The sequence below is a fragment of the Tauraco erythrolophus genome, chromosome 17 (assembly GCF_009769465.1).
Source record: "Tauraco erythrolophus isolate bTauEry1 chromosome 17, bTauEry1.pri, whole genome shotgun sequence".
NCBI classification, from domain to species: domain Eukaryota; kingdom Metazoa; phylum Chordata; class Aves; order Musophagiformes; family Musophagidae; genus Tauraco; species Tauraco erythrolophus.
The window spans coordinates 4,928,836-4,947,437 of NC_141481.1; the positions used below are offsets into that span (position 1 = coordinate 4,928,836).

The following is an 18,602-nucleotide window of genomic DNA, read 5'->3' on the forward strand; positions in this document are numbered from 1 at the left end:
GTTAAATGAATAAAATTGGAATGAGAGACACGAAACAAAGTAAATGGGCAGAAACTTGCAAACTTTATTATGAAATCACAAATCAAGCTATTTTGTAACATACAAGGTTACTGATGTCATTTGTATTTTAGAGAGTCTGGAAATAAGACCACAATTTAGAACAATCCATTCAGCACACTGCAAGACAGTTTTCTAGATGTTTTAAATATGTGAGTTACACAAACGAAGTATATTTTCCCCAGGAATATTTTAATGATTTTTATGGCTATTTTGCCTTCAATCTGATTTATTAGGCATGTTTCCTTGGGGCTTGTGGGTGTGGGTGTGTGTGTCTGTTCCTCCTCCACCTTTTTTAACTCTTCCAAGAATCAAACTCAGATCAGCACATTAAGATTGATAGTCAATAAACAGGAGCAAAGTAACCAAAGAAGAGATAAGGGACGCATGTTCCACATTGTGGGCTTTATTATTGCCTTAACCATAGAAAAGGAAACAGCAACAGTGACAGTAGTAGGTATGTCAATTTAGCAAGCAACTTAGAAGCTAGATTTTTCTTTCAGCATTTTTGTGCAACACTTAAATTGTGCCAGACCACTGATTTACAAGTGGCCTTTATCAACAAATTTACATAAAGGCCCTGAAACATCTTAGGTTACAACAGACTATCCAATGCACACATATTGCTGAGTATTCCAGAGTTAAACTCCAGAATGACCCACATGCAAACGTTTACTTCACCTTTACACAACAGTTCTGTCATCTAACATGGGCAAAGGGAAATTCCTCTAGTGCTGCTCATGGCCACAGAAAACGTCAAGAAATAGGAAGTTGTTCACAGCACAGTATTGGTTCAATGCTGCTGCCTATGGGTCACAAAACTTTGGGCACCACGGTTCGATAGATACACACCATTAATCTCTAAAGCACAAAGTTATTGAATAATTTATTCAAAATATTAATATTTCTTTTTGTTAGCCACACCATTTAGAAACATCACTGACGCACTTTTTATATACACCTACATTTGTCAGAAAAACTGGATTACCTGCAACTTCTCGAATTTCTTCATGGCACTAAGTTTCAACATCTTTAAGTCAAAGCCATAATCATTGAATTTATAAAATAATTCTGATAGAAGTGAGCCCATAAATGTGAGAAAAATAATTTGTAATTCTAACAACTAAATTTGGGTTAACTTCAGTTACATTTTACCATTTCATCTTACACTGCGCTAAACAAACAAACAAATAAATCTTTTCCTCAGTAGCACTGGCAAGATTTTCCGAAAGATACAGTATCATGAGAGGGAGAAAGTGGCAGGGTTGTTTTTGCTTCAGGAATTTAAAAAGGAATTTCTAATTAGTGAATCTCCCCCACTCCAACACCTCCGCACAGTTGATTTCCATTCTTCTCTTGTGGAACAGTTTAAGATACCTATGCTACGTGATGAAACAGGCATTTATGGAAGATTTCACTGTACTGTAAATTTCAGTAGTGTCACCTACCATACTTGGAAAAATAAACTAGATCCAGGAAGAGCAAAAAAGAAGTTAACTGAAAACGTCTTTTAAAAATATGAAGTACTCCAAGCCTCAGCAACATAGCATATGCCTTGAGAAATCAGAATTTAGTTAAATGTTTGGCCTACTAGATGTCTGCAACTGTTCTTTGGTTCTTAGCTCCACCATAGAGCCCTCATAAAAGGATTTTTAAGGCAAGCATGTTACTAATAAATTCCTGCCACTCAATAAAAAAATCTTTTTTTTTCTTTTTTTTTTCTTTAATGATGTGATGTGTTTCAGACCTTTCAAAGAATATTTGTAAGTTTGTTTCACAGTGGTTTCTTTTGTTGACATCCTCGGTCCAGTCACGCATATTTTTAAATGATTATCAGTACCTAGTGATACATAAGTTAATCACAGTGACTTACCTGAAAAGCCTGCAGAGCCAGAGAGTAGTATCAGAAAGGATCCTCGTTGTAAGTTTTCTCAGTCTTTCCCTGTCCAGCACTGATATATAAGCTGCCAAACTATGTCCCAGTAGAGCCATGTGACCCTGTTCACCAACATTTTGAAGTCTGCAAGCCAGAACAGAGTAACTGCCAACTAAAACAAGTCATGAACATTACAGTAATTTTAGGCTTGCTGTTTTCACTGTAGAGTGGCAGAATTTGTTGACATGCAATTTTAAATATTCAGCACAGAGAAGTACAGTATACTACACCACCTTCCTGCCATTGCATACTAACGTACTAGATGCCGCTGCAGACAAAAGCACTGGTGCTTCACTTGCCCTAGCTGCGTAGGAGAATACCTCAGCTGCTTTTTTAGCCAAACACCCAGCATGGGCTGGAGCTAACACCCCATCTGCGCTGCACCCTTAACGTGCATTGAACACATACCTTTCCCCATGCAGAGGAAACTCAGGAGACTTATTCTTTAGAGTTGTAGCTTTCATTAGTTTGTTGGGTTTTTTTGTTTGTTGGGGTTTTTTTGTTTGGTTTTTATAATCTCCAAGCTATTTTTCAAATATTAGTTTTCAATAATCTTCTGCAGATTAGTATTATTTCAATTTTACAGAAAAATGGAAACTAATTTTAGTTCCTTTTTTTTTCTTTAAAATCTACAGGAAGAGATGGTAAAAAAAGTGATTGGTATTCAAAGTTTTATAAAACTTTCAGACTTAAAACAACTTTCAGAAAGTAGAAAACAAAATGAGCTGCCACATCAGAAACAATTCCCCTGTGCTTAGTAATTAGACATGAAAGCTTTATACTTTTAAGAAAGCCAATCTTAATGGATTATTCTGGTTCACTATATAATGTCAGTTGCCTTAAAAAGTTACATGGTTACAGAATATCTTTACACTTCAACGCACTTAAACATATATGTTCTATAATAACCGGAATATAACAAAATAATGTCTCTTCCATGTAAATAATTCATATTGGCTTTACCGGTAGGCTTGCGAAGTTTCCTCTTCTTCCTCTCCATGCATTAGGTTCTGAACTAACTGAAGTATGCTCACCATATCCTGGCCACTGGTGTACCAGGGAAGGGAAAACAAAAACCACATCAAACAAGAAGGTAAGTCCCAGCACCCAACAAAGATGCCACTTGTGACACTGCACAGTAAGACATGAAGACAACACTGCACTTTTACAGAACACTGAGTACAGCAACAAAAACGGTTCTTTGCTCTCAGAAAAACAGATCATGAAGACAAGGTTGCTGAATCAAAACCCTAGTTAATTACAGCAGGACACTTCAATAAGTATGAACTCAGACTCACAGGAAAACAAATCTATTGAAATCTGAAAATCTGGACTGTAAAGTTTGACTGGACAATGTTTAATTGCTTATTGCTACACAGCGAAGTAAGGTAACAGCCAAGGATCCAAATTTCTCTTCACATTACCCAGTTTCAGCTCAAACTCAGCACATCTCAAACAATCACCTACAAATACTAGTTTCTGACAAACAAAAGCTACAATATGCATGTACAAAGCTACATGCATAAGTTGGTAAAACTGGAAAAGACCTACAACACTTCTACTTGTATAATTCCAACTAAAATTTACAGCAGTATAAGAACTCACACTCTTGACAGCTGAAATTGCTTTTTATTCTTAGAAAAGCTAATTCAGTGTCTCCACTCAAAACCAAGTTTAGTTTATGTACACAGAAGACTTAAATAGATTTTGCAATGTTTTCTGAAGGCTACCTTGGGCTCCTGCAGGATCCTCTTCCAAAGAGGCTGCAATCAATTTAAATCTTAGTTTCAGGTACAATGATCTTACCCACCTTATGCATAAGAGCTCCATACAATTTTTAAGACAGCTGTGCGGAAAAGGTGGGGTTGTTTCAGTTTTGTTTTGGGAGTTTTTTCAAGGTTCTCTACCTTATCAGCCTCAGTTATTACTTTTTTTTTTAATCTGGCTGTTTTAATGAACCTTTATTCTATAGCGCAAGTTTATCTATACTTACTTTAAGTCACAATCACAGCTGTACACACCAATACTTAATACAGTTCAAAATTTCAGTTACCAAGGACAAGTAATTATTTTTTTTTCCCCTATGTGAGTATGGAAATAGTTGGTATGATGCTAATCTTCCCACTGCAACTCCACATCAGTATGGCAAAAGCTGATATAATGCCTGGCCTGGTAAACGTTCATGTTTGCATTAATACGGAAGTTGTGTGGAAAATAAACATTACATGTATTTTACACATTCTGAAAAGTACAGAGCTTTATCTAAAAATTGATGTTGCGTACCTGCCTTGGAGTGGTCCAGGAATATCCTTCCGTGCGTACTTCTTTTCATTTTCTTCTTCTACTTTTCTAAGTTAAAAAGACACAAGAATAAACTAATTATTATAACATCAAATATGTAGTTGACTTTGACTTGCAGAGATACATCCTGATATGATTGCAATCTTTTTCACTGACAAAAGTTTCATAAATAAATCAGGTAAGACCAACACAAAAGTTTAGCTGAGACTGAATTGAAGAGTTCCTAAGTTTTGGGTTTTTAGTTCTTTAACAGGAAACATCACACTTACAAAAGCATCTCATATATACAGGAATCAAAAGTTACTTGCACAGCAACAGGAAAAAAATAAAACTAACATCTCTGAATAAATAGACTTGCTGGACTTGCTCTGAATATTACAGAGCATGCATAAAACATATATTTACTTTAAAAATCCCATCATTTGAGAAAGAATGGTGAGTTATATAGATGCAAGCTTCAGAACGATAACATGACCGTAAACTACTAGGAAAAGGAGTTATTTCCTGCTTAATGACAGTGACATTAATAATCCTCCCCTTAGCACGAACAGCTACTGGTTTTGTAGTTGTTATCCTTTGCACACACCTTTGATTGTCTTCTAGCATCTTCATTGCTTCATTTAGATTCTTTCCCATTTCTGCTAGAGTAGGGTCGACCATCTTTTAGGGAAAAAGATAACAACTTTTATGAAAAGACAAAAAAAATATTTATCTTACTACTGTCCTCACAACATCCTCAATATAAATTCACGCATCAGGCAGATTCTTTTAATTAGTCTGTGTGTACTCATTTAAAAATAACATTACATTGTATACCTTGAACTCAAAACATGCAAAAGGACAACATATTACTAACCTAAAAAGAAAACCAAATTGTGATCTGTATTTTATTACTGATAGACCCTTTTTTTTTTTTCCCCCACGAGGAGAACTTTTTCCAAAATCTTCTTTAATTTCTAGATAACTCTTTTGGAGTCTGATGAGACTAATTAAAGAAAGAGCATCAGAAGGCAAGAAAGATTTGAGAAGTGCAAGATGTTCAAGGAAGTGCTCATTATAATGCTTTAGCTAAATAAAAAAAAAAAGTATGTGCCACTTTAGCCCAACTGAATAATTTTTTATTTTTCATAACCATTCTACATCAGCAATATAACTTCAACTATTCTCTTAAATGTAAAAATTCATGTGCACTTCTATCCAAAATTGAAAAGAAACACAATAAACAACCCTCCCCGCCCTAAAAAAAAAAAAAAAAAAATCAACAAAAACCTGCTAAGAGAGACTCTAATCTTTCTACAGAGTATGGAAAACAGATTGACAATCCAAATACAATTACAAGTCTTTCAGTGGCAAACCTCATTTAGAAATTATCCCCTTACTTCGCCTAAGAACTCATGCTTCTGCACCAAAAAAAACCCATTACCATATCCTCAGCTGAGCTGACCCCACAGTCAGCTCTAGTGATGTACAGACTCTCATTAAAAAAACAAATGAAACAAAAACCACACTAGCCTCTCTGCCATTCTAGTAACGGGGGAAAAACAAAAACATAAAAAAACCCGGACAAACAAAAAACCCCCAAACAACTAACCACCAAATGAGAGAGCGATAAGCAGACAGGTACAACACTATTCTTACAAGAAAGTTACCTTCCAGAAAAGAAGTTGTTTGGGAAGCTAAACACTGAAAAATTTGAGCAAGGCAGGTTATAGGTCATTGAGCATGTTGATACAAATTCAGGGGGAAATTTGCATAAATTGACAGTTCATTCATTCTTTTTTTAGATTGCCAGTTCAAGTAAGAGGTATTCAAACACATTCAAGTAATAATTCCTAGGAAAGAATAAAAAAAGCCAACATTTCTTAGCTAGGAAACACAAGAAGAAATCATTTAAGACTGCTCTAGCAAAAGCAGAAATAAAACAGCAGTTTCTCCTGCCGTTTCCCCATTCAGGTTTCTCTGTCAAACTTTTGTAGTTTTCAAAACAGATGAATAAACACCTAATCCAAATCCTCTTGTAAATCTATTTCTTATTTCTGGTACCTTTAAACCAATTTTTAATCTTAACTTACTGGAGAGATGCTCTTTTACTAGACAAAAGGGTAAAACCGACCGGCAACACACAGCTTAAGAAAGGCTGACAAGCACAAAAGGCTTATCTTCCAGCAGTTGCAGCCCTCCAGCTACACAAAACAGCTCAAAAATCCTAAACTCACTGCTGAAACCAGGAAACAACAGATACCTGTTAAAGAGCCTGTCAGGATCCAAGAGCTTTAAAAATCATTGAACTTATTTCCCCTGAACCAGTGACAGTTCAAAGACAAGTAAGTAGTATTTTCCAAAGAACTGCTTTTGCTTTGAAGAAGTCTCTTTTATGAGCTTTAACCCAAGAATCCTGCCGGGAGCTCGTGACACTGACACAAGAGATCTGAACAGGTACATTTATCCATTTAAGTATTAGATGCCACCTAGAAGCTTCCAGAGAATGTGAAATGTATCACTTAGCAGAGTCTGATTTACCTGTTGCGGTCAATATTAAACTGGATTTGAAAAATAAATATACCCCACTATGAAGGTAAAAGGTAACACCACTGATGTGACCCATCACATTAGATGGCAAAAAAACTAAGATACTCAGGTGACCCTGTTACACAGCCTCTTCTCCCTTCCTCTGCTTCCCAAATGTACTGTAAGCACAGACTCTATAGGTTCAACATCAACCCTTTTTGAAAAGATCAGCCCACATACTAAGGCCTCTAGTACTTAACCTTTTAGACTGCTGCTAAGATTGATGGGGGTCCTGGGAGTGGCAGTTCTTTTGGGAAAAACAAACAAACAAACAAAAAAACAACAACAAAGTAACAACCAACCAAACAAAAAACAACCAAAACCAGAACAAGTTTAATATTTAAACTCACACTATCCATGCTGCAGGAATATAACAGCTTGCCTGCTACAGTATTTGAAAAACACTTTCCAACACTGCTGATGGAAACACGGGCAACTGTTGCACACATGCAACACAGGCAAATACGTTTCCTCATGCAGATGCAAAGACAAAAGCAAATTTAATCACAGAAGGTAGTGGGATTAATTTAAATGAGGATTTTACACTATTTTGATCCTTAGGAATTATCAAGAAAATAAAAAAATAAGTTGAGAGTTACCATATGTTTGAAGACTATTTTTACCAAAACATTTAGAGATTTAACTCATATTATAGCAAGTGGTAGGTGGCTGAAAGAATCAGTAGCCAGGCATGGTCACACTGGATCAAACCAGGATTGACAGCTCTCTGTGTTCTGTTGCTTCAGAAGTGGCCAGTAACAAATGTTTGGGGGAAGAATAAAAAATAGTGCAAGAATTAAATAATATTTTCCCATAAGAACTCCCAGCATTTAGCAATAAATGGGTTTTACACTTCCACCTTCTACAACATCCACTGGCTATGAGGTCCACAACTTAACCGAGCACTGCATGAGAAAGCAGTACAAATACAAAAAGTTCAATACCCCGTCACAGAAATTAAAACAAATACACACACTGCAAGCATCTGATACTCAGAATACAACATATATGTAGTCAGAAGAAAAATTTAAATATGATCATTGGTAATATTTCCATATATTTTCAGTGGTTTCCAAGTTGTACCACATCAAAGAAATCAGCTTTGCCCCTGGGAGACTTTAAGAGACTAACTGGCTAGACAATTTACTGATTGCAACTATTTTGCATACTTAAATTCAGGTTGCCATAAAACACGATCAATGGCTGGAAGGTAGTTATTTGCTTGAAACTTCCTCAGCATCACGTGCAAATATTCAAACAGATCTGTTGTAGATGAGGAAACAAGATGTAGAGGCATTACAAAAAGGGCTCTGAGCTGCTTTTGTTTGTTACTGACACAAAATTCACCTGCTGGAATTACATCAGATGTTATAATCCACATATGTTTACTTTGTGACTCATCTCGTCTCACTTACTAGTAATTACACATGCATGAAACCCTTCTGCAAATAAGATGTCAGAATAAATACAAAAAATACAGCTTAAAAAGTCATAAGAAGCTACAATAAGCTCCATAAAATGCTATGAAATCAAGCAAGTCTTTGAATTCTGATGTGGGTTGAATTGGAAAATTAATCCCTTCTTCTTTGTTTTTTTTTTCCAATTGCTAAGTGGACATGTAGCAACTTACTTTCTCCTTCGAACTACGGGAAGCCAAAAAAAAAACCCCCAACACCCTTTTACAGCTGCATGCTGAATTTTCTATCTGCTTCCTCCTCTGCTCACATTAGTAAGGGCATGGAGGTGGGAAGCAGAAGACTATCTACTTTTTTAAGCAGCAAGTAAAACAGGTGTGGCACAGCTGCAACAACAAACCACTCGGTTAAGAAAGGTTTCTGAACGCATTTTAACAACATGCCATAATAAAGCAGTACATTACTTTAGTTTAGTCTGTAAACAAGATCAAGTGTGTATAAAATCCAGTCAGTAATAAACAGACAACTTTCACGTTCCTGAACTGCTTTTAGAAAGACTGCCAGCAAGATGAGTTCTGGACCACACGACCTCCTGAACCACAGGACAGCACATTTTTTGAGGAGGTTAAAACAGCTGCATTAGCCTGAGCTTCTGCACTCAGTTCTTCCCCTGTATCAAAGGATTTCACTCCGATTACACAGGTGATCCTTTGACCAGATGAGGTACAAGGCATGCAATGTCCTTTCAAGCTCTACGGAGGCACCTGCTTCTTCCTTCAAGGTGCCCACTCAGCACCCTGACAACTCCTGCCTCCTTAAGCCCTTCAAAGACTCTGACATTCACTACCTTACTTCGATTTTTATCACTTGTTGCCTTCAAAATGTGTTACTCCAATTCACTAAAGTTAACTTGCAATAGATTTGATTTGTGGTTTCTTCCCTATTTCACAACTAATCTGTTACTATTTTTTTTCAGCACTTTGAACTGTAAGACATTCCTGGTTTTATAGGCAGCATGTCACACCTTGGGGTCACTTGGCAACTGGGGAAGGGCAAGGGTCCATCTCCAGTTGTGGTGAGACTGAACGTTAATTACAAATTCAAAGAGAACATTGCTTCATATAGCAATGTTGTACAATTTTTATTTTGCATTTCCATAGACTGTACTCCTACGTAAGAAAGGGATGTTTTTTAAACAGTCTACATAAACTAGTGTGTGTGCAAAGAAACTCACAGGTGTAGCTCAAAGTATTTAATGAGAAGTATGTCTCAGTTTCCCACTACATTATTATATTTGTCTAGAAGAAAGTTTTACCATCAAAAAACAAAAACTGTTCTCAACAGTAAATTAGTGTCAAACAATATCAGTATTCTTCAGCCAAAAAAACTGCAGGATTTGCATGCAGGTCTGCTGTCACGAGTTTTCCATAAAGTTGGCAGGATGTTGTGGTAATCAACGCAGTAACAAAAGCCAAAAGTCAAAGGCTGAGCAAGAAACCAAAACAATTTTTTCATGTTTAGGGAGAACACTGCTGTAGAGACAGCAAGAAGTTACAAGGAAAGAATTTGTCCTATTTTATCATAGACAAAGTCACCTAACTTGAAACTTACAATGTTAAAATCCTTCAAAAGATTGGTCACTTCTATCAAAATATAAATGGGGGAAAAAAATATAAAACTCATAGATCTGTTAGCCAAACTTCTGAAATTTAACATAGGCTTCCAGAAGAACTGAAATCTGCAGGTCACCCCAAAAAAGCTTTCTGGATTTCAGATAAAATTAAGTCTAATTATACCACTTACGACACACCACATTCATACACAAAAAAAAAACCCAAAACATTTGTCTGGTAAAACAAAGATAATTTGCAAAATCAAACTACGAGATTGGTGGTGTGCACATCTCTCACATTCTACAACGGTTTTCTTCACAATCCTGTCATGCAATGTCTTCAATTCTCAAGAAGTTTCTCACTGCTAAAAAAATCTTTTTCCATTTGCAATAAACTAATGACTGTAGTCATTCAATGTCATGATGCATTACTGCTATTTAGGCGATTCTAGAAAATGCCTTCTTCATTATGAAAAATACAAAATTTTGACAATTTTTAATACAAGTTTAAAAGTACTTATCACTGGCATCTCAATAAACTACACGTATAAATACATAAGTAGGACAGAATCCATGGTTCAAATAAAAGAGTCTCAGATGTATTATGATAATGCTTAAATAAGCACAAGATAAGTGCACACACATTCCCTGAGGATAAACGTATCCCAACTTGGATGAATTTCAGATTTATTTAGGGAGAAGACTTCTTATATATAATGCTCAAGACTAGATAAAGCCCAGATCGTACTTATTTACAACAATCTTAATCAAAGACTATTTCAGAAGGGTACTAACTGCTAGGTGGCTAGAAGACAATAATTGTATTGTGGTATGTTATCATAGAGGAAACTATAGCTTTTATCATACAAGGGGGAAAAAAGTCATGATAAACAAAAGAGGAAGTAAAATAAATGATAACTCTTTATATGCTCGTCTATTTGCATATATTGCAAAATCAGACATGCAAGTTTTTGTAGGGCTTTCACCATTATAAACTATTCCTTACATCAAGAATACAAATGACCAAAACATGGACTTTTATTCTGTTAAGAAATTTAGGTCTTTAATTCTTATGTGGTGTTTTTATTGCTTCTTATGATGACCTAGTCAAACCAAGTTTATAAGGACTTTGTCAGTACTACAAGACAATCGCTTGCTCTGTACTAATGTGCGTTCTTTAAATAACAGTATATTGTACTACTATTCTGCTTGAGTCCAGCTGATAAAGACCATATTCCAAACTAGTATATTCAATTAAATTTTACTTAAATAATTAAAACTTTTCAGAACAAGCAGCAGTCACTGCAACTTTTGTCAGCACTAGTAAAGAACTTAAGCTTTTAAAGGCTACCAATACTCTTTAACAATGTATTCTTAATGTGGATTGGAACATATTCAATCATTTTGCTACCAACTCACTAACCACATCAGGACACTTGCTCAATTTCCTTACTATACATTTTACTAGAGTACATCCCATTTAAAGTTCTCTAGCAAATTACAAACATTACATAAAACTGAACATGTATGTACAGTAAATGATGCAAAGGAAAAGGATGCATTAATATCTTTTGAGCACACAAAATATAAATCGTTTCAAACTTATACTGTCCTCGAAGACGTATAACAGTGGTAATAAGCTACGTATGAGCAGCCATTCCATCCTCATTTCTAGGGCAGGTCTTCCAAAGCACAGCAGATGCCATGAAAGCCAGCACAAGTGTGGCAGGTCCCAGATTACCAGATGCCAACTGACTCACAGTGACAAAGGCAAAATAAGTTTTGTCAGTCACAGTATTATAGAATCAATATTTACTTTGTACAGTACATTGGAAAGAAGGGAGCAAACACCTCCAGTATAAAATGAAAAAGACAACATTTTCTCGACTATCCTGCCAAAGGCTAACATTCCCAGGATATAAGCTCCATCTTCTCTTTAAGAAAACAAACAAACAAAAAATCCGTTCCTAAAGCACTTCCTGATAGTTACTCAGACTTTTTACAGATCCGGGACACAAAAACAGAAGACGTTCACAGAGGCGACGAACGCCAAGCGCCGTGGCTGGGGCGCGGGAGGGGGGCACGCTGTGGGCTCCGCTGGTGACTCAAGGCTTCGTGAGACAAAGTTGACTCAGGCCCGTGAGGCACAGCCTCCCTCGGCAGAGGCGAGCCGGGAGCCCCGGCGGAGCCGCCACACCACGGCAGCCGAGGCGCTGAGGGAGCGACGCAGCGAGCGCCGGCCCGCCGCCCACCCCAGCGGCTTTCCCCGACCCCCTCCCGTCGGCCCCGCGGCGCAGCCCCACCGCCTCGTCACCGATTCGGCAGCCAGGGCCCGCTCGCCCCTCAGGGCCCGCTGCACTTCAGCACCCCTCCACCCGCAGGTGCCCGGCGCCCCCCGGCCGCCCCCTCCCCGCCAGGCCAGGCCAGGCCAGGCCAGGCCAGGCCCGGCCCGGCCCCACCGCAGCGCGGCGCGCCCGGCAGACCTTCTCCAGAGAGGCGTCCATAGCCGGCGGGGTCTCCGGTGCGCGCCGCCTCCCCGCCGGGCACTTCCGCCTCAGCCCCGGCCGGCTCCACGCTGGCAGCGCTGACGAGGCCGGGGCGGGAGGGGCGAGCCACGCGCTCACCTAGGGAACGGCGGCAGGCCCGCCCCGCGGCCGCGGCGGGCAGCCTGCGCGCGGCCGAGACCACCGCGGCAGAGCGGCGGGGAGGATTCGGGGCAGGGGCAGCGACACCGCGGAAGGTGCGGCGAGCCGCGGGCCGTGACGGCGGGCGGAGGAGAGCGCGGCCCGCTCCCTTCCCTCCGCCCCCCTCCGCTCCAGCTGGTGGAACAGTCCCGGGGAACGACCGGGGCCGTGACAGGTACAGGCGCATGCGCAGTGAGCGCGGCCCGCGCAGCCACCGCCTGCCGCCGGGGAGCGGGGAAGGGAGGCGGGAGCTGCGCGGAGGAGCCGCCTGTGTGTCGCGGTTCGAATCCCCGCGACGGCGGGTCGCGGCAGCCCGGTAACCCGGGAGGGTTCTGCAAAGCTCCATACTTGACAAACCTCCCGGCTGTCACCCCAGTGTCGTCAGCTCGGCCTACAGGGGCTTATTACGGTGCCACCGAAACCCCTTCTCCACGTAGGGGTCCCGCAGGGGGACGGTGCACAGCCCCGAAGAACGGGCGTCGTCCACCCCCGAGCGACACCCGTTCCGGGCAATAGGCTGCCCTGCCCCGCCGGGCCGAGCGGGGGAATGTGCCCCGGGGGAAGCGAGGCGGAGGGAGCGCACCACGCACCCACCTGCGGGCTCTCGTCCGACAGGCAGTCCCCAGACAGCCACATTCTGTTTTCCATAGCTTTATTTCCGTTCGTCCAAGCTCGAATTATTTTTCGGTACCTATTCCCCTTCTTTTTAGCGCCACTTGTATTATTTAATAGCACAACTTGCAGATGTCATTGCTGTCCTGTTTTTCCCACGGCCATGTCGGTGTATTCAGATGACCAGCTGGTAAGGATGGCTCACGAGCCCTGACAGAGTGTCTGCCAAGCACTGGGCAGCTCGCTCCACTTTGGTGCTAAAACGTATTTCAATCCACAAGCCGTCCATGCCTATTTATAGTCAGTCCTGGAAGATTTCACTATAGTTTGAAACACATTCATCTCAGTCACTATTAGGACACAGGGTGAACTACCACCCCCTGCCTGGAGATGGTTCCCTAAGTCAAGTCTGAGCCCATTGCCAGGACCAAGGGGAAACTCCCGGCGCTCCCGGATGCGCTCGTTGTCTCCGGTGGCCGAGGGTTGCTTGCAGGACACGAGCGACCCTGGCTTGCAAGCTCGCTACATGGACTTCAGATCCGCTTTGCGGCAATGTTTCTGTATGTACAAAGCTGTGTACACGAGTCTCTTGAATAAACATACATCACTTCTGTCTTTTTCCTCAAATTGTCTCAACAGCAGAGGGCAAAGCAGAGGAACTGCACGGGCTGTTGCTGCTCAGCAGGTGTGCATCAGCCCTGCTCAGTGAGCTAACAGAAACCAGACTGCAAAACAACAGCAAAACTGAAAAGCAAAAGCCATAACCTACTAATGTAAGCAAGCAACAAGGAGATAATTAAAAAGATAATAAGCAAAGCGCCGAGTTTTCACTTGTCTCTAATTGTTGCAGCAATACTGCACAGTGCCTTCACGGTGCACCTTAGACCAAAGCCCAGAAGACACAGCGACCTACTTCTTCCGAGTGAATGCATAGTCACTTGAAAAATAACCCCACGAACCAAAGCCCCTGTGCCCAGCGATCACTCGCGGGCCCACAGGAGACCGGCGCAGACGCGGGGAGGCCGAGCGCGGGGCACGCCGGGGGGTACTGGCCTTCCCTGGCAGGAACAGTCCCGGCGGAGGCGGCACGGCGGGCGCGGATTCCCCGAGGGGGAGCGGGGACCGCAGAGATGGTGAGAGCGGCAGCGCGGACGGGGAGGCGGCGGCGGCGGGCGGGCCCGCCAGGAGGAGGAGGCGGGCGGAACAGGCGGCGGGCGATGGCCGGGGCGCTGGTTCGGGGGGGAGTGCGCCGCTTCCCTTGGCTCTGCAACGTGCTGCTCTACGGCGGGCTCTTCGCGGCGGGCGACGCGGCCCAGCAGCTGTGGCGGCGGCGGCGGCGGGGGCAGCCGCCCGACTGGGCGCAGACGCGGCGCGTGGCGCTGGTGGCTCTCGCCTTCCACGGCAACTTCAGCTACGTCTGGCTGCGGGCGCTGGAGCGGGCGCTGCCCGGCCGCCGCCCGCTCGCCGTGCTCGGCAAGGTGCTCTGCGACCAGCTCCTCGGCGCCCCCGTCGCCGTCCTCGCCTTCTACACGGGTGAGTGCCGCCGCCGCCCAGGCACCGCCATCTCGGGGCGGCGGGCGTCCATCGGGGAAGGCTCGGAGACGGCGCACCGAGAGCGGGACTTTACACCCCAGATAGGATGGGGTGGTCGGGTGCCCCCTGCCCGCCCGGCCCGGCTCCCGCAGCCCCGGAAGCACCAGCGCGGGGCTGCGCGGGGCTCAGGCAGCGGGATCGCTGTGTGCTGTGAGCCGCCGCCGAGGCGCTGCCGCAGAAGGCCTCGGAGAGCGCCGCAGCCGCTCGCGGAGCGCGGTCGGCGGCGGGGAAGCGGTTCGAGACCCGCCCGCGCCAGCAGCTCCCCGAGCCTGTGGCACTGCAGGGCTTTAAATGGGCGGGCTGTGCCGAAGGGGAGTCCGGCCTTGGGCTTGGCTGGGCCCGTGGCTTTTAATTAGTTGCAAGGAATTCAACACACTTTACGAGGATCGTACCATCCGTGTCTGCTTGAATTGCTCTGCCCCGTTCTGAACATCAGCTGTCTCATTTCCGAAGCACAACTAATTGTAAATGTCAGGAAATACTATAGTTCAGCAGATAAACTGCGCTATCTTCTGCTGTGAGAGTACATAGAAATACAGCATTAGGTATTATTGTCACTATTAGGTGACAATGTATAATCTCAGAAGCTAATGAATAAGAAGAGACTTTAGAGAAGATTATCTATTTAAAAAATAAACTGAGGGAATAAGAAAAATAATAGGTGAGACTAATGTAAAACAATGTTAAACTTCATGTGGAAGATGAATGAGATGGGTACTCTTTTTGCCTGGTATTGGGAGATCTGCATTTTGTGACCCTGACAGACAAATAATTCAGTTTGTGATTGAAGAGAAATGAAGTGAAGGAAGAAATCAAACCTTAGATATTTACTCTCAAAATCTTATCTGCCTGGGTCAGAATGTAAGCAGAGAATTACCCAAGGAATAGAAGAATTTGAAAGGCCACAAAAGGAATGGTAAAAATCCCTAAATTGGAGAGCAGGATGAAGTAATAGCAAAATAATGTGTCTGTTAAGAGGTACTGATAACCTCATGGCATGCGAATATCTGGAAAGATACCTGAGTTGGACTAAGCGACTTTGGGCCTCTGCTTATGCGCGAATGCGTAGCTTTCGCTTTTTGCTTTTAGATTGATTCATTAAAGCATGTTGTCTAATACCTTTGCTTAATATAGGTCACGTCTTCCAGTTAAGGGGGGTGGTCTTTGAAGAGCTGCTATGTCTCTTAGAAAGATGTAGTCTTAATTTCACACCTGAAGATTCTCATCACATGAAATACCATTTAACGGGTTTATTATTTTGAACCCTTTAAACGATATTTCATGTGATGGGAATTCATTCAATTAGTTTATTTCCAGTTTGCATGTGTCTAATAGGTAATTTCAAGTCATACTGCTTTTCTCTTGATCGTGAGTGTAAGGATGGGAGCCTGTTGTGAGGTTGTGTTTTCCTAGAATCAAGAAGAGTTTGGATCAACTAGAATTTGTTTAAAATTTTGGAATACTGTATGTGGAGAGTTCAACGAGTAGTTTTGAAACTGTTCTGTTTGTCAATTCTAGAATTTGTATTTGATGTAGATGTTTGTGAAGGTTAAAAAATAGCATGTTGATTATGGCTGAAATATAAAAAAAAAAATAGGTGCCCTTTCCACTGACTTTAGTGGTCTGCAGGCACCTAATCTCCTTCAAGGATCTGAGCCGCTTCTGGCAGTTCAACAACATGCAGAACGCCTTATTATATATCTATCTCATAGGTGTGAAAGGTACTTTCACCATATCTGCTCCACTGCCATACTACTGCTGAAGTATGTGGCAGTGGAACAGATATGACATACCCCTTGTACAGCACATTTCAGCTGATCTGTGGTGTCAACACTTAGGGCCGAGTCAGTGGATGAGGTGAGATGATGTAGCACTGTTAGGTAGCCAGAATGGTATTTTTCCTTTGTAATGATACCAGCTTTTCTTTCAAAGCTATTGTAACATATTTTGAGAAGAGTTTGGGATATCATTCAAAAAAGTGAACATTTCATTTTTGCAGCTTTTCTGATTGTTGTAAATATTTTGCCACTAGGTATGAGCATCCTTCAGAGGAAAGAGGACATCTTTTCAGACTGTAGAAAGAAATTTTGGAATACATATAAGGTGAGGCAAGCAGTTCACTTATTTCCCAGCTTTGAAATATTCCTTCCTCCAACAGCCTTTCTCTCACTCAATTATTTAATCATGTGTAGGAAGCTTTAAGTCCCAGCAATCATCCATCCAAAGTCAGGGTAGTCTGCAGCAGGCACTGCTGCCAGATGGGTGAAATGATGCAATTTTAAAAATGTACAATGTTTATATACACAACACTTGCACCCAACTCTGAATACTGAATAAGATTGTACTACATTTTCATAGACTCATAGAATTTTATCTTAAGAAGTACTCACACACCAGTGTTTAGTTAGTAATGGCTGGTGACAACACTTACATGAACACCTGTTAAAATCATTAGTTACAGAGGCATCTTTTTTAGGAATTGTTTTCAGCCTGTACTTTTCAGTGGCAGTCTTCTCGATTTCAGAAATACAATCTCTTGTTTTAAGAAGACTTGGTATAAATAGCTGGGTTTGGTTTGCATTTCTACATACACAGGAAAAAATCATCCGTGCTACCTCAGAGCTGAGCAAAGTAAGAATTTAAAATATTTCTCAGACACAAGAGGAAGGCTAGATTAGCAGAAAAAATAGAAGGAAAAAATGTGATGTAATGTGAAATTTTCTTCACACTGTAGAACTATATAGGTAGGATAGGAAAGGATTATTTTTATTCCTATGGGGGATGATTCTAAAAACAGTGCTCACTATATCCTATCAAAGCATAAGGTTTCTGTTGACCTTATGTTCTATGAGTAAATTATCCATTGAGTTTTGAAAAAAAGCCTTACATGTATGAGTAACTAGAAGGAGCATTGCAAGTGTGAAATAAATAGTGTTCAGTGGTATTTTTTATTCATGGCTGAAACAAATGTTCACATATTTAAACATTTGTTCACCCATCTGGTAAATGTGGTTATGCGTCTGGTGTCAGGTGACCATGAAGACTTAACAGTACTTAAGAGTTTTGTATTTAAAATGAGTTAGAATAATGTGTTTGGGAAACTCCTAGCATAGCAGCTGATGAAGATGATTAGCAGTTTAATATTGCAGCCTGTAAGTTAAGCAACTTAATTTACATTTGAACAGCTTTTATTAACTGACCTCAATTATGTTTTAGTCTTCACTAAATGTGGTAAGAAAAAATGAGTCTTTGTGTTTGAAGTCTGTAAGAATAACAAATTATTCATTTTCATTTCAGACGGGACTGATGTACTGGCCTTTTGTGCAGGTGAGTTTTTAGGGTGACTCAGTGAGCCTTTCTTTCTCATAAAACCTGATCCGATGCATTCGTAGTATATCTAACCCAGAGGGAAGTCAGTGGAGTTGTTGGGTGTGTAGGTGTAAGACCTAACAATGCCTGGAGCACTAACTGAGCTCTCTCTCCTTCCAACACAGCTGTCAAACTTCATTTTGGTCCCTGTTTACCTGCGAACAGCTTACACTGGGCTCTGTGGCTTTGTCTGGGCTGCCTTCATTTGCTTTTCCCAACAAAGTGGAGATGGCACAGCAAAGTCAGCATTTATATGGCTCCAAAGAGAGAAGGTCAATGCAGATGAAGAATCATCAGAGAAATAAGAACTTGAGTTCTGAATGCATTCTAAATTGTTAAACTGAGTTTATGATAAAGTCAGTGAACTGCACTGCAGCCTCATTGCTGTGTTTGGAATTAACAGTCATCTCAACATTTGTCGGTTAGTATAAGCAGTGGAACAGTTTGTCTTTGTG

General features: G+C 41.6%; 3 protein-coding genes across 5 annotated transcripts in view; 1 reads left to right on the plus strand and 2 right to left on the minus strand.

The window, feature by feature from the left end:
* Positions 1 to 12,436, minus strand: part of PDXDC1 (pyridoxal dependent decarboxylase domain containing 1) — a 31,473-nt gene extending 19,037 nt beyond the window's left edge. Inside the window, exons 1-5 of one of the 3 annotated variants that reach the window (XM_086622033.1) lie at positions 12,373 to 12,436; positions 4,881 to 4,954; positions 4,277 to 4,342; positions 2,957 to 3,040; positions 1,931 to 2,077 (exon numbers count right to left, since the gene is read on the minus strand). In XM_086622033.1, the coding sequence (XP_086478159.1) occupies positions 1,931 to 2,077; positions 2,957 to 3,040; positions 4,277 to 4,342; positions 4,881 to 4,954; positions 12,373 to 12,393 (392 nt within the window). In that variant the 5' untranslated portion in view covers positions 12,394 to 12,436. Of the gene's footprint in view, positions 1 to 1,930; positions 2,106 to 2,956; positions 3,041 to 4,276; positions 4,343 to 4,880; positions 4,955 to 12,372 lie in introns of those variants that run through there. The other 2 variants (XM_086622034.1, XM_086622035.1) reach the window with 2 other exon arrangements.
* Positions 1 to 18,602, minus strand: part of MARF1 (meiosis regulator and mRNA stability factor 1) — a 136,034-nt gene that overhangs the window by 19,763 nt on the left and 97,669 nt on the right. The window lies entirely within an intron of this gene.
* Positions 14,403 to 18,517, plus strand: MPV17L (MPV17 mitochondrial inner membrane protein like). The gene is made up of 4 exons (XM_086622081.1): positions 14,403 to 14,718; positions 16,811 to 16,881; positions 18,076 to 18,105; positions 18,273 to 18,517. Exons 1-4 carry the CDS (start codon positions 14,403 to 14,405, stop codon positions 18,450 to 18,452), a joined length of 597 nt encoding a protein of 198 aa, XP_086478207.1. The 3' UTR covers positions 18,453 to 18,517.

What these genes read in the sequence shown, in the direction of transcription:
- MPV17L (XM_086622081.1), top strand. Translation starts at nt 14,403, where the DNA reads ATGGCCGGGGCGCTGGTTCGGGGGGGAGTGCGCCGCTTCCCTTGGCTC. An exon ending in AATTTTGGAATACATATAAG is followed by an intron (nt 16,882 to 18,075) that starts GTGAGGCAAGCA and finishes TTTTCATTTCAG; the next exon opens with ACGGGACTGATGTACTGGCC. An exon ending in TGTACTGGCCTTTTGTGCAG is followed by an intron (nt 18,106 to 18,272) that starts GTGAGTTTTTAG and finishes CTTCCAACACAG; the next exon opens with CTGTCAAACTTCATTTTGGT.